We start from the raw sequence: 16,030 nt of genomic DNA on the forward strand, positions 1-16,030 counted from the left end.
AAGTTTATTTTGAATTTCAATAAACTAAACGTTCACCAAAAAACTGTAGTGAGAAAAATCGAACTACAAACATATTAACGCCAAACATTCGGTAGAATTTATAGAATATTTTAAAAATTATGGTCTATTACCAACATATATATATATATATATATATATATATATATATATATATATATACGTGTGTGTGTGTATATATATATATGTATATGTATATATTGGTTTTGTGTGTGTATATATATATACACGGTTATATTCACATATATACATTTATATATTTTTATGTACATATTTTCAAGTCTTCTTACATAAGAATGTATCATTTTCGTATTAAAGCTCTGGTTATATTAATGCTTGTTTGTTTGTTACAGCTGCTGTTTGATTTATTTATACTGCATTATAAAATAAAGCTCTATTTTATTATTATTATTATTGTTATTATTATTTTTGTTATCTTTATTGCTTGCTGTGATGGCGTTTTCGTGTATTTTAATGCTCGTAATTGGGTAACGCGTCAATTTATTGGTTACCTTTCATTCTGGTATGCGCGAGGTACATTTATGAAGCGACGCTATTTCGCGCTCGGGAGAATTTATGCAACGATACGATTTTAACGTTAGTTTACACGGTGAAGAAGCTGGAAAAATGATTAGGGACCTATTGGGGGGAAATTAAAAAAGAGTAAAAAGTTAAAGATTAAAAAAGTCCGATTTTGTTGGAGTTTTGATCGTTTGATCGCTTGTTTCGAAAGGATATTTCTCGTAATTTTATTGACACTGGTAGCTGAAAATTGAAGATTGTTTCTTTCAATCGAAACACTCTTCACTTTTCGTTCAGATTCGTTATGTATACTTTCTCCGATTCGATTGATTGGTTCATTCGTTTATAAGTTCATTCATTTTTTGTTTATTTATTTGATAATTCGTTTAGTTATTCATTCATCTTATTCATTCGTTTATTTATTCCTGCTCTTAAATCAGTTAATCAATCAACCTACCATCCAATCAACCAGCCAACCAACCGACCGACCAAGCTATTTATTCAACTAAGTGACAGTTATAATTTTTCAAAATTGAGTAACTCATAAACAATAATAATAATAAAAGCAGCAGCAGCAGAAATGGCGATAAATAGCATTAATTGTGATAATATCAATAAGATGGTGATGATAGTAATAGTAATGATATCAATAGTGATGATGGTGATGATCGTGGTTAATTTTTGTGACGTCATAGTTCGAGTCGCGAGGACTGCAGAATCGGAAGAGGATATCAATAATTTAGTAACTATTTATATCTTTGCCCATCTGTCGGCAAAAATAAAAAATACGCGGTGTTTAAATTTCTGTAACCGACCAGCTCGTTTCGACGCGATATTAATAATAATATGGTCAATAATAATAACAACAGTATGTTTGTATCATGATTACAATATTGTAAAAACAATTGTGAAGTAGAAAAAAGGTTGGTCAGTGCAATATAAACAGGGACGGAAGGGAGGGAAAGGTTTGGCTTCATCAACTAAATTTCCTGCTCCTGAAGATGTTGTTGCTGAAGTTGGAATTGCATTTGCTGTTGTTGTTGTTGCTGCTGTTGTTGCTGATCCTGGAGAACGTAGAGTTTCATCGGAGACATTCGAACGTGCTTTCTGACGCTCAGTGTGATGAAGAAGATGAAAATGGCGTTGATGAGGAAGAGCACGGCCGCCACCAGAGCCAACCAGTAGGACCAGCCGAAGGGCAGAGTGGGCCGTGAACCTCGAAAGAATGCTCCGTACACTGCCATCGAGATCACTGTTAGGATGCCTGTGAGGTTGTGTTGATGTTGTGCTGATGTGATGTTGTATTGTTGTGATGTTGTATTGTTGTGGTGTTGTATTGCCGTGGTGGTAATGAATACGTTAATTATAGTTGCACAAACAGAAAAATCATAGAAACTTTGTACATGAAATAACCCAGCATTATGCTTTGCGAAAAGTACTAACAAATGAGAATTTGCAGCCAGACTTGTGCGAAGTAGGTCTCGGAGCCAGCGAGGAAGCCAAGGTAGACAACGAAGAGGATGATGATGAAGGCCACATTGAAACTCATGAGCCACTGACTACACGGCAACTTCAGCAGCGACACCTCCTTGTATTCTGCCCAGATTGAATATCAATGAGTGGAAATATTATTACATAAAAAGTTAATTAAATAAAATGATTTAGGTTACATTACGATGGTGATGACAACTGAATATATAGTGATATACCTGCTGACCGACCATTCACATTTCAATATAATTAATTGATGAATAACCTTGTGGTACGAACTGGGCAACCAATCTTCTGTTGGTCAAATCAAAAATGCAGTCACCCCTGATGCACATTCGAAACAGACCCATGGACCTCGGCTCGATTGCAATCAGGCCGTCGGGTCTGGGGTAGTACTCGACCCACCACGATGTGCCCCCGTACGCTGCGAAGAAGAAGATGGACGCACATAAGGCCAGGGCCACCGAACACCAACTCTGAAGCGAGAACGGCTGGTCCCAAGTTGATTTGTTCATTAGTTCCTTCATTTTGCAAGATTTGTTGATGACGCCAAAGAATTATTTTCAGCGAAATGTTTGCGATTAAAAAGTAAAATAATTTTAGTGAAATGTGACTCGATAGTCAGCTATAAATTATTATAAATCATCAATTTCAGTTTAAAATATATATCTGCCGGACGTGAAATTATTAATTATGTACTGAACTGCACAGTGCTTGTTTGTTTATGTATGGGCCATTATGATCTTATCGTATGCGACACAAATTTTTATTTATAAGCAATGTGAAATTTAGTAGTCCAAGAACCAATGATGTTTTTTAAATTTAATCTGAAATCGGAACTAAATGTTGAACTCTATAACAATCTACTGATAATTTTCCAACACCTTTGTTGTTGTTGTTATTGTGAACGTTATTTACAGGTGATACATGCACACTACAGGTGCGAGCAAAGAAACTTTATTCTTAATTATCGGCTTGCTAACGACTTATTCCACACCATGGATGTATATATCCATGTTCCATACTGCTGTTTTTATTTTTGTGCAATAAGTTTTGTATTTTATTTAGAAAAGTACGTTTCATCTGTTTAGCTCGGTTTCAAGTGATTAATATATTTGCTAAGAATTATTTTTACTACTGTAGGAATTGAAATGAAGCCCTATAATTCAAACGTTGGCTTGAAAACACGTTAGCAATGTTAGCATTATTATTTTTTTTCATATTTTTTTATATTTTTAGCTCGTCCCGATCACTAAAATTTAAACTGTTTGGATTACTCTGCGTTTAATTCAATGTACCCCTGCATTCAGCCTCCTGCAAGTTTATTTATAACAAAGTAAAAAAATACAATAGAGCGTACCACAATTCCCCAGCCCGCCTACACATGCTACACATCAACTACACAAGCTACTTATCACATCACATCCACACAACACACACATCACATCCACACAACACACACATCACTTCCACACAACACACATCACTTTCACACAACACACGACACACATCACTTCGCAAAACACACATCAATTCTACACAACACACATCACATCCACAAGTACCGCATCGCGCTTCGAGTATTCAGTTTAGCCAGGCAATCCAGTCAGCTTGTTTAATGAAGGTGTTTTTTCTACTTTAGGACATTAGCGAGTGTAAATTTTTTATCAACAACTCTGAATAATTTCGAAATTAATAAAACGGCTTCTTAGATATTTTTGGCGTTTATTATGTAGGATCTGCCATTTCAAGAAACTGATTTTCTCAAGTTAGATTTTTAACTGCCAGCAATTCTAGGTGCTCTTATTCACGTTGAATATTTCTTGAGGAATACATTACAAAAGAAAAATAAACAGTTAATAAAACAAGTCAAGCGTCTGATAATGTACATGAATGTGAATGAATGAAGATGTACGCGAATGAATGAAGATGTCCATGAATGAATGAGTGGTAGGACGCACTGCAAAACATCAGACAAGTGTTTTGCAATGTGTCAACTGGCTACAAAAAAAAACTTCATTTTTTAAGCTGAGTGAGAGCCACGTTATCAAAGAAGTAGAACGATCCATCACTGCATGTGCATTTAGACATAATACATGTGTACCTGATCTGTACACATGCATGTTTGTACGTGCTTGCATGTCATATACACACTACTCCAGTAGGAATGTAAGGGTTTTTAGACTTAATAACGCACGTTTATACACATGTGTGTGTGTCTGTGTGACTGCGAATATTTATGTGGCACATGGAGCTTATAACATCAATAAATAGTCATAAGCTATTTCCATTATTTGCAAGCCCCTGGTATATTGTCTGCTTAAGTGCTGCATGCAAAATGAAAAAACAGCCAGCCAGCCAGCTTCGTGTGGACGATGAAGAATCAAGCAACACGCCACATTTACGAAGCATGTCAGAAAACCATAACGCTTTTTAAACATTATCCACTTCGCTCAACTCTTCTTCTGAATAATTTCGTTTGAATTTTGAAAGGCATCAATTTTTAAATCCCCGGCTTAAAATTGTCTCGTCGTTGACTTTTCAAAAATTTATTTGAAAATTTCGTAAAAATAAAGATGAAAATATTTTATTATGGCTAACGAATTAGCCTAGAAGTCGTGTCATTTGTCGTTTCTATTGCGTCATGACCTGGTTCGATTACAGATACTCCACGACTATCATTTTGATATTTCTTGTGGTGATTGAAAATGCAGTTGTGTGGTGTGACACAAAAATTCAATCGCAACCAAGTAAGGAAAAGCCTATAAGTGGCTCTGTTTTTGCCAGCCCTACGTAATAAAGCACAAAAGAAATTTTTGAACACCAGTTTTCAAACCATAGTTTCCACGTGTATGTATTTTTCAAACCTGGATGAATTAACCAAAAATGCTACTTTTTATGTTCATGCGTGTGCGCATGACCGCAGAGATGAAAATCATAATTCAGCTAAATATTTTTCTTACTATCCAAACCATGCATGTTTCTAAATCGTCAGCATTTAAATTTCCCTTTACCATTGACGAAAATCTCTGTAGCATTCATGGCAAATGATTAAATGAACATTTGGAGTTGAGTAGCTTTTTAGCTTTTTGATGATCACAGGGATCGCTATCATAACCATCACCACTACAACAATCTTAATTACTGAGTTTGATTCATTGATTCACTTCCTACACGTATCAAAACAGCAATCGCCATTTTCATTTTTCAAGTTCACGGTTGAGTGACCACTGGTCAGTTGCTGGTCAGTCCTTCTCGCATGTATTATTTATTTCAGTGTTTTATTGTATGAGTATTTTGTTGCTTTATTGTTTTCTACTGCTAGTGTTGTTGTTGCTGCTGCTGCTGTTGCTGACGTTCTGGTCAACATTTTCAGGATCGACCGACACACTTTCAATCTACCAGGTCGTTTCAATTTGTTTCTTTATATTTCATCTCAGATTTTGAAAAATTTTCAGTCGGCTCATTGCTTTTTTAAAAGAATTATTTTATGAGTTCGCTTTTGAGTTTTAAAATATTGCAAAAATCTTATTATAAAAATTGTGATAAAGAATTGCTGCTGGCTACGTTCCCAACTGAACACTTATGAATCATCATTCACAAGTCCACACAAGAAAACTTTAAAAAGACAGAAAAAATATTTAAGGAAAGAAATATGAAGACAAAAAAATAAGTTAAAAAATTATAAGGGGTTGATAAAAAATACTACGAAAGAAAGCGACAGAGAAAGAGAGAGAGAGAGAGAGAGAGAGAGAAGAGAGAGAGAGAAGAGAAAGAGAGAGAAAGTGAAAAAAATGAGTGAAAGAAAGGAGAGAAGGATTCAAAGAGGGATGGTGCTTTATATGCTTCGAATGGCAACTTTGCTCCGTTGAATTTCACGCGCCGTCAGAATTTGTAAGTACTTGTACTTTGTCGCAACCTGTTTCGTTTTTACCCGTTATAAATTTATTGAACGGTTGGTAATGTTATTTTAATAAAACTTGAAGCCGAAAGATGAACAATTTCTTGTAAATTTTCCAATAAATCTCATTATTATAAATTAACGGATCCATTAAAAACTATTATTAACGTTTATTAAAAACACCATTCATAAATTTTTTATTAATGATTTAATTGATAGCAACTTATGAGAAAGTTTCCTGACCTGCCTAAAATCAATAAGAGGATGCTGGTTACGTGAGTTTATACGTTCAATATCTATGTAATCATTTGTAATGATATCATTTGGTACATCATTTCATCAATGTTAATGCAAGTTTTTATTTAGTTAATACGTGATTGACATTTGATCAGCGTGATCCAAATAAGCAAAAGAAATTTTCTATGTAGAGTAATTTAAAAATTCAGCGAAGAAAATCAAAATGCAGATTTTAAAATAAAAATGGTTAAAGATTGAGGAGTTACCAACGAGACTTTTATAAAAAAAAAATATTTGAAGATGATGATTGAATGAAGGATGAATCGAGATGAGGTAGGTTGAGTTAAAAAAATGATATGACCAGGCAATAGGCCATATGGATTGAATTAAATTTTTTAAATATATAAAGACAGAAACTGAGAAACCAGAGTTGTTTTGCTCCTAATTTGACGCGAAAATGTAAAAATAAAAACGACGAAACCGAATTTCAACTCAACAAACATGAATGCCAGAAACTATGGCTAACCAAACTCCACCATCGAACATTGAACAGCAGCAAACCCAAACACACACACACATACATCCATTGTAGTTCCGGCAAATAATGCTGACGTCATCTGCAGTTTTTTTTTCAACAGAAACACATTATTGATAAATAAAAGAGAAATAACAAGAAAACAATTAGCAACAGTGGGACATTAACACGCCGTAAGGCTTTTAATGGCCGTCTTATTTGCTTCAATTGTTGTAATAATTGTTGTATAGCACTTCAATATTCAGTGATAGTATAATAAAATGTAGTTGTTGTAGCAGTAGTAGAATAAGTAGTTATAATAAAAGTAAAATTAGTAACCGTAACAATACTTCTAATAGTAAAAGTAATTAAAATACTACATGCTGTCACATGACATGGTAGTACTATTGTAGAAGTAACAGTAATGTTAAGGAATGAATTTTAAAAATTTAAACTATCAACTCTTGTCCGTCAATTAATATGAAGAACACACACGATAAACAACACAAAAACAAACAACACATAAATATAAGCAATACACAAAAAAACACACAAAATGAATGAGTGACTGATTGAATAAAAGAGAGAGTTGCTACTAATAAAAAAAATTATAAGAAATAAAAATAAAAAAAAAGATAGTAAAAGAATGATTTAATAAGTGGAGAAATTATCGATATGACACGCATTTATGAAAGCTGAACTTTTAGTCAAATTTACATGTATGTGTGTATAAGATGTTTGCGGGTAAATGTGTGTCTAACTGAAAAATTTTTCCATATTATTGTTTACTTCCATGTTTTTTAGCACGTGATCAACTTGATTAAGCACACACATAAACCAAACACACACACACACACATACACACACACGCACACACATATAACTACACACATACACACACGCACACATACACACACACACTTAACTCTCAGCAGTGAAAAAATTAATTTCGATCTTCAATCCAGCGGATTAGAAATTAATTACGAAATGTCGCTTTTAACTGTCTGCTAACGAATGTAGGTTGAATGTTGCAAGTGATGTTGCACTGTTGCATATACACGTCGCAGAACCGACTCACGACTAGCGTTTTGTTGGTTTCGTTTTATTTAAAAAATGTAGAGATACATTAATTTATTTTATAGACGTAAAATTATCTTGGAACCATCACATTAAATGAATGCCAAACAGGATTTGGAAAATTAAAAAAAATTAATTTCTCTAGAAGTAAAACCGATTGAAGACGTTTGAACGTGCCATATTTAGTTTTCAATTTTTTTGTTGTTTGCCATCGGTGAAATTTAACAAAAAAATTTATAAAAGTACGGACGAAAAATGTTTGGAATTTATAAAATGTATAAAATATAAAAAAAAGAACAACTGCATCTGACCGAGTGGTTTCATCAGTTGAACATTTCTGACCGGCAGTTGTGAATGTGTGTGAGCATTTTGAAGTTTAACTTTATTATTTTTAACTATTTAATTATAATTAACTATTATTTATAATTTTATACAAATATTTTTATTGCAACGCAAAGCTAAAATTTCAACAACAAAAAATTCGAGATAGAAATGCGATAGGTCGCACTGTTGCACATACACGTCGCAGAACCGACTCACGACAGTAAAACAGACATTTACACGCTAACATCTTATACACACACACATACATGTTTGTTTGGCATATATTTGAGAAAATTAAAATCAACATTTATTTACACATTTATTTATTTATTCATTTGTTGAAGATTTGGAATGATATTCACGCCTAACTTACGTAAAATTGATCAGAATTTGAGAAGTTTATAACAAATTGCGACAGGATAGGAGTGAATTATGAAACTTTTCGTCCTTCTAACCAACGCGTCAGATGAAACAAGTCTCACTATATCAATTGGAACGATTTTACGATTTTATTGATGTCACACATGCACACACACACACACACACACATACACACATACACACATACACACACACATACAAACACATACAGAAATGCAACACACACGGGTTCACACATATAAACACAAACACACTCAAATATTGCGAGTGTCTGTCTATGTGTAAATATTGTACATTTATGTATTATTTTGTCATTTATAGAAACAAATCATAATGTGTTTTACTTGAATGTATGCAAATATTTAACTAACGGCCGAAGTGCCATATCCATATTCATGTATGTATGTATGTATGTATGTATGTATGTATGTATGTATGTATGTATGTATGTATGTATGTATGTATGTGTGTGTGTGTGTGTGTGTGTGTGTATGTGTGTATGCACAAGAAAAGTAGTAATAACAATCAGGGGTTCACCTTCTTCCTCAACATAAAATCATTAAATAAACATTTGTTATTATTATTCTTACTTTTGTTGCTATTGCTGTTATTATTATTGTTGTTGTTGTTGTTGCTGTTATTATTATTGTTGTTGTTGTTGTTGCTGTTATTACTATTATTGTTGTTGTTGTTGCTGTTATTACTATTATTGTTGTTGTTGTTGCTGTTATTACTATTATTGTTGTTGTTGTTGCTGTTATTACTATTATTGTTGTTGTTGTTGCTGTTATTACTATTATTGTTGTTGTTGTTGCTGTTATTATTGTTGCTATTATTATTATTATTATTTACGTCAGCAATTTTGCAATCACCATCACTTACTTCGATCAGAGCCATTACGACGGTCGTCATCATCATTCACGTGACGTCATCACAAACAAGAAGAAACAACAACTCTCTCAACCAACAGTCATATAATTAATTATCCTCCGAGGAATCACAATAAATACTACTATCACTACTACTACTACTACTACTACTACTACTACTACTACTACTACTACTACTACTACTACTACTACTACTGATACTGCTACAACTATTACTACTGCAACTACTACTACTACGACTACTAATACTTCTACTATTACTGCTGCTGCTACTACTAAAAATATAATCATAGGAAATTTATCATTGTTAATCATCGTCATCTTTACCGTTATCATCATCATCGTCGTCGTCATCATCATCGATAAGACCATCATTATCAAGTCATCATCTCCACCGTAGTTATCATCATCGTCCTCATCATCATAATAGTGCAGAATATTATCTTGCAATTAATCAACACCATGGCTGGCTGGGGACTATAGAGTCAAGACTTATTGTCCACTAGGGGTTCATCACTGCCCCTACCTTCACCCCCTTCTAGCGTGACGTCATCATCCTCACTATTATTACTATTATTATTATTTTTGTTATTATTAATATTACTGCTGTCATTATCATCATTATCACCATCATCACCATCATCATTATCATCGTTATCATCTTTTTAATCAAACATTATCGTCACAATATTCAGGCCATATAATTTCTTCAAGATCCAACTTTGTAGAACGGTCTAATCAGCTGTACGTCTGACAGTCGTCACAGCGTAAGACTGGATTTGAAGATTTGGAAATTTCAGATTAAGAAAGTAGAGGAAGTTCCTGGTTTTTTCAAATAGGAAAAAAATTTTTTTATCAAAATTTGGCAACTAGATATCTAAAAATAATGCGTCAAGTAAATCTTATTAGAAACTGAATTACCTCGTCAACAATTGAAACAAAGCACTGACGTTGGAAGGAAATGTGTGAAAAATATTTGAAAAAAAACTTAGAAGCTGCTGATTTTATTCATTGTGGGAATGCCCTTCATTGTTTTCAGACTCCGAGGTAGTAGCTTGCTCTCCCTTAAATATGGCCTGGAGAACCAAAACTAAACATCACTTGTCTAAACGCAGCCAACATAGGCAATTATGCAAAAACACCAAAAACAACATCAAGCCAAGCAACTAAAAGCCTTTCCCTGAACAAATGCGACAACAAAATCGTTCAGAACAGTTGAAAAAAACAATAGCATTAGGCATAAATAGACAAAGGCATAAAAAGGCATCTTCGGAGATGTGGAAAGAAGAAAAACATCGGCTGACAGCAACATGTTGATTAATGCACCATACCTCCAACAGCAATAAAACAACAAAAATAATTGCCTCCATCATCATCATCATCATTATCATCGTCAACATCATCATCACCTTTATCGTCTTCCACTAAAACAACATCATTACCTACAACATCATCAATATCATCACCACTAGCAACAACATCATCATGACTACCACTACTACCACCACCCCCACCACCCCCACTACCATCATCATCACAACCTCCGACTACATCTCCGACACAACTACAATATTGACCAACACAGACAGATTGGCAATTAGCCTCGTAAATCTGAAATGCATTTTCTGCCTCCTTGTTATAAACGTCATCACTCCATTTTATATTTCATGATGAAAATAATAATAAAATAACTACTTTTAACACTGCTACTTCTACAACAACAACAACAACTACTACTACTACTACTACTACTACTAATACTACTACTACTACTACTACTACTACTACTACTACTACTACTACTACTACTACTGCTGCTACTGCTACTACTACTGCTGCTGCTGCTGCTGCTGCTGCTGCTACTGATACTTCTATTGCTGCTGATACAATTACTACCACAACTACTACTGATAAAAATAATAATTATTATTAAAACAATTATAAAACAATGACTTGAAATTTTTTCAGGGGTACACTTATAATAAACGGACAAGATGACAAAATGGCGGAATAACAACTTGAAAATGGCGTGAACGATTCATTTTCTTTTCTATAAAAATGAAAATGCGACCCAACTCACAAACGATGATTCGTGGATGATTTGTGGATTGATTAATTCACAACTCAGAAACAAAACATCAGGCTCTTCACATTAGCAAAATAAATGCTGATAATCAATTGCTTAGAAAGTTAGACGTTGTTTGGATTGAAATTTAAAGACTGATCTTCCAGCCATGCAAATCAACATCCTCACTCATACCAACGGTGTTGCATACTTTCCAGACTACAAATTCCACCACTACAACCTTCAAAATGACAGCAACAACACCACCATTAACAACGACAACAACCTCAGTTACTTTATCATAAGTTTGAACAGCTATGACATCAACTACAGCACAACAACAACAACCAACACATCAACATCGATGACATCAGACAACGTCAACAGCACTGACATCTTCACAACTCTTCACTACTTCAATCACCGATATCAAAAAATCCACGGTTACCTCAGTCTGCTGGTCAGTCTGTTTGGCGTCTTCTCCAACATCATCAACATAATCGTGCTGACCAGGAAGTCTATGATCAGCTCAGCTACAAACCTGCTGCTGACCGCATTGGCGATTTTCGACCTACTGACCATGATGTCATACGTGCCGTTCACCATTTATTTTCATTGCTTGACCAGTCTAAACCCGGAGGAAAACCACAAGAAAGGGTGGATAATTTTGCTGGTGTTTCACTCCAGTTTCACCATCACCACGCACACGTGCGCTATCTGGATCACTGTCGCCCTAGCCGTCTTCAGGTCGGTCGATCATGTTAGAAAAAAAACTTTTCAGTGCAGAGTGTTTAGCATTTCAATATTATTCTCATTTTTCATTTGTTCAGCATAATTCGAGCTAACAATTTGTATTTAATTTCATTGTTAAACAAATAACGAGCAAATTTTGAAAAGAGTTGCATTTAAAAATGAATAAAACTGCTTGAAACTTTCTGACGATATAAAGCTTTTAAAATAATTTTATTGTCCTTTTTTACATCAGGATTTTTAGAATTTAAATTTTAAATTTACAAATGCGTTTAAAATTACTTTTTCAACGTTAATTTTTTTAAACTCAGTAAATACGATGTTTAATTCCGCAACACGAATTTTGAAGAGGCTTTAAAAAGTTGCTTTCATTTCTAAACATATTCACGCAATCGTGCTTTCATAATGCAAACGGTCAGAAAAAATGTTAAAAGGTCGCCTATAATTTTGTTAATAAACGAAAAATTTATCAAAAACTTGCAAGAGATAACGAAATTTTTTCGAAAGGTGTTCATTCATTTTTGGCTAGCTGGAAAGCTCTTCAGACCAGCGCAGAGTTTTCCACGCAAGGAAATCCAGACAAATATCTCAATTAATTAAACCAACAGATTCAAATTTAAAATTTTCAACTCATCCGAGATATTTTTAAAAAATATCACGTTAAATTTTTCTTTACACCCATCTTTTTGTTTCGTTAACCCCATGGTTGATGGTAATCTGCAATGATTTCACCCGCGCACGCACAACAACATCGTCGTTTGCATTATTATAAGCAAACGAGAAAAAAAGGTGAAGCCTTATAAACTATTTTCTACAAGCCAGGAAGGGAATGCATGGTCGTGGGAGGGAGCACTGTTCAATTAACACTCTCGACGGGTCGTTATTTTTAAATATTTTCAATTAGCAACAACAAGTTTTATTCAAAATTTTTTCACAATTTTCCCTTTGGAATCAAATTTACATGCTAATAACATTTTGTAAAATTACGTAGAAGCATTTATTACCGAGAGTAATTATCTGTATGCACTTTTTATTGAATGCTATTAAATTAAATTGAAATTAAATTGAATTGGACTCAATTTTGTTATTCGCTTCATCCAACAATCCAGCAATCTATCATCATATTTATCTTACAAACCATTGTTTATTTGTTTATGTTGTTTTGTTGTTTAAGTTTCTCTGTTGCATTGTTGTTTATGTTTGACTAACTTTAGCGTTCATATGCATTAAGTATTCAGCATACATATTTATAAAAAAAACCACATTGTCTCCTATGAATACTTCCGTGTGAGTCTCTCGTGAAATGAAACAACATTCTTATTTTGGTCGTCTGGCATCTTTGTATGAATGCGTTGCTTATGAGCGATCAATAAAAAAAAAAACAATTAAAAGATATTCACGAAATAAATTCAACAATTGAGAGACTGTGCGGAACAATTATAAGACGGTTGCCGAACAATTAGAAGACGGTTGCCGAACATTGGACGACATTTTTGAAGGGCAATGTTCTTTTTATTTTTTCTTCACGTTCACAACCATCTTCATGAAGTTATTGAGGGGAAAGTAAAGTCCTATTAGAAAAAAACTTTTCCAGTCAATTTTATTTTATTTTAGCATTTATTTGTTAGAGTTGTTTTTATTTATTTAAAATTAGAAAAAAATATTTTTGGAATAAATCGTTGCTTTATGGCTGTCTTAAAAAATGTTGTCAACAGGATGCATAGAGGTACAGTGCCCCGTACTAAATCCGGTTGCGATGGACATTTAAAATTATTTATATTATTAATGAGTTATGTATATGAGATTATTATATAAACACGTCTTCTCATTGCGTATTCTCATTCTCTTCTCTTTCTCATTTACTGAACAATTCTGATTGGATCAAATGGTAATTAGAAAACATGCGGTCTTGTTTCTCTTAATTCAAATACTTGTTCGAAATTGTTTTGAAAATAAGCAGTTGGTTATATTGATATATGTTTCTGATACACACATTTGCTCATCCACAAACATACATTCACACGCATAAGCGGCGTACTTATTCACACACACACCACACACACACACACACACACACACACACATACACATACACACACACATACACACACACACATACACGCGCAAGCACGCATACAGATAGCGCCACACTTATCTGTCATTTATGATTGATCTTCCAGTGTGCTCACATAGGAGCACAAACATATGTGTTTACGAGATAAAAATAATTCATTGTCTCTTCATTTTTGGTTTTCTTCACTTTCCTTTCTTTTGCCATATTTTCTTGTTTCCCTGCTTAGATATCTTTTCTCATAAACAATTTTTTTTAATAAAAATAATTATAACATTCACAATTTTCTGATTCAAATTTCAATTTTTAATAAATTTTTTTCAAAGTATATAACCCTTATTAATTTTTTTTATTTCGATCGCAAATAAAATCATGTAAGTAGGCGCTATAATTAATTCATGGTTTCATAAAATGCCTCGTAGTTGTTACCGCTTGTTGCATCGTCAACTATTTCTTGCTGTTGCTGCAATCCATCCAGATCATCTTACATTTTATCTTTCCAAATTTTTCGTTTACAAAAATCTCCTCTTATTATTTTAACAAGAACCTTTTTGTTCATTTCCTCTAAGAAACATTAACAGAACGTGTTTGTCTATAGACAGCATATGTATGTGTGCATACGTGTTTGTGTTTTCGTGTTTACATGTATATAATGTACATGCGTATGTATTTATATGTGCGTGTGGGGTTTGTGATCTGATAAACGTATAAATACATGTGAATTCGTTGCGTGCAGGTGTTGTATATGTGTGTGAGTACGTCTAATCTAACAACAGTCTAGTCTATCGGCAGAGTCTACAAAAACCGATCGTGGCCAAACATTGGATAAATGGAAGGATGCAGTTTTCCCAGAGATGTATTCAATCTTGAGTGTCGTCGTGTTCTTAAAAAATTGTGGAAATGTTTAAAAAATTTGTTTTCACTGCTCAATAAATATATATATATCTGACTTAGGCCATAAAAAACATGAGAAGGTCGTGAAATTTTTTATAGATAGGTCAGGCAAAACTTTTAGGACTGATGCAGGCAAACATTCTGCTGCCTGCGAGCATCTTGGCTGCAGTTGATCTGCTTGGCCCGCTGCAACATTCAAATGTACCAATTGATGCCAGAATACTTTAATGAATGTAGACACAAGGGTCTGTCTAATCGCTCGCGCTATACAAATTTCATTTATGCGTCTTAAAAAAGTTTATGCTTCTTAAAAATTTATTAGAATGCACTTGTTACAAACTTTTGTTTGTCCCTACTTGCTTATTCCATTCATTCATTCATTTCATTCATTAAATTTAAGTTCAATTCATTCATTCGTTCGTTCGTTCATTTATTCATTCATTCATTTATTCATTCATTCATCCATCCATCCATCCATCCATCCATTCATTCATTCACACACACACAGAGTGAGAGAGAGAGGAGAGAAAAAGAGAGAGACACAGACAATCACACAAACACACACACAAATACACACAGAGAGAACACATACACACACACATGCACGCACGTACACATAATGGATAGTTATAGGTACGTCTGTGCAGACACCGGCTAGGGACGATTTATTTCAATTAAAAGTTTGAATGAACTGGCTTTGCTGAGATATCAAGACATTTATCACGTCGTATTTAATTAAATCAAATTCCGACTTTGCGATTGAATGAAGAAATAAAAGATGAACAAATGAATGAGCAGACAAATCTATAAATGAATGAATGAGTGAATGAACTAACGAATGAATGAATGAATGAATAAAAAATTTGGTTGTTTTAAAAGAGTTCAATAACTAAGA

At 33.7% G+C, this 16,030-nt stretch overlaps 2 protein-coding genes across 2 annotated transcripts; one reads left to right on the forward strand and one right to left on the reverse strand.

Annotated features, from left to right (window-relative positions):
- Positions 1–932: 932 nt before the first annotated feature.
- HELRODRAFT_193054 (hypothetical protein) lies at positions 933–2,957 on the reverse strand. The gene is made up of 3 exons (XM_009025431.1): positions 2,297–2,957; positions 1,984–2,136; positions 933–1,828 (listed from the first exon to the last, which is right to left on the reverse strand). Exons 1-3 carry the CDS (start codon positions 2,556–2,558, stop codon positions 1,521–1,523), a joined length of 723 nt encoding a protein of 240 aa, XP_009023679.1. The 5' UTR covers positions 2,559–2,957; the 3' UTR covers positions 933–1,520.
- An 8,632-nt stretch (positions 2,958–11,589) lies between these two features.
- HELRODRAFT_177236 (hypothetical protein) lies at positions 11,590–12,766 on the forward strand (the record flags this gene model as incomplete). Its single annotated transcript, XM_009025432.1, has 2 exons — positions 11,590–12,167; positions 12,655–12,766. The coding sequence occupies 2 exons, from the start codon at positions 11,590–11,592 to the stop codon at positions 12,764–12,766; spliced, it is 690 nt and encodes a 229-aa protein (XP_009023680.1).
- Between the last annotated feature and the right edge of the window lie 3,264 nt (positions 12,767–16,030).

This window comes from Helobdella robusta, assembly GCF_000326865.2.
Source record: "Helobdella robusta unplaced genomic scaffold HELROscaffold_41, whole genome shotgun sequence".
NCBI lineage: Eukaryota > Metazoa > Annelida > Clitellata > Rhynchobdellida > Glossiphoniidae > Helobdella > Helobdella robusta.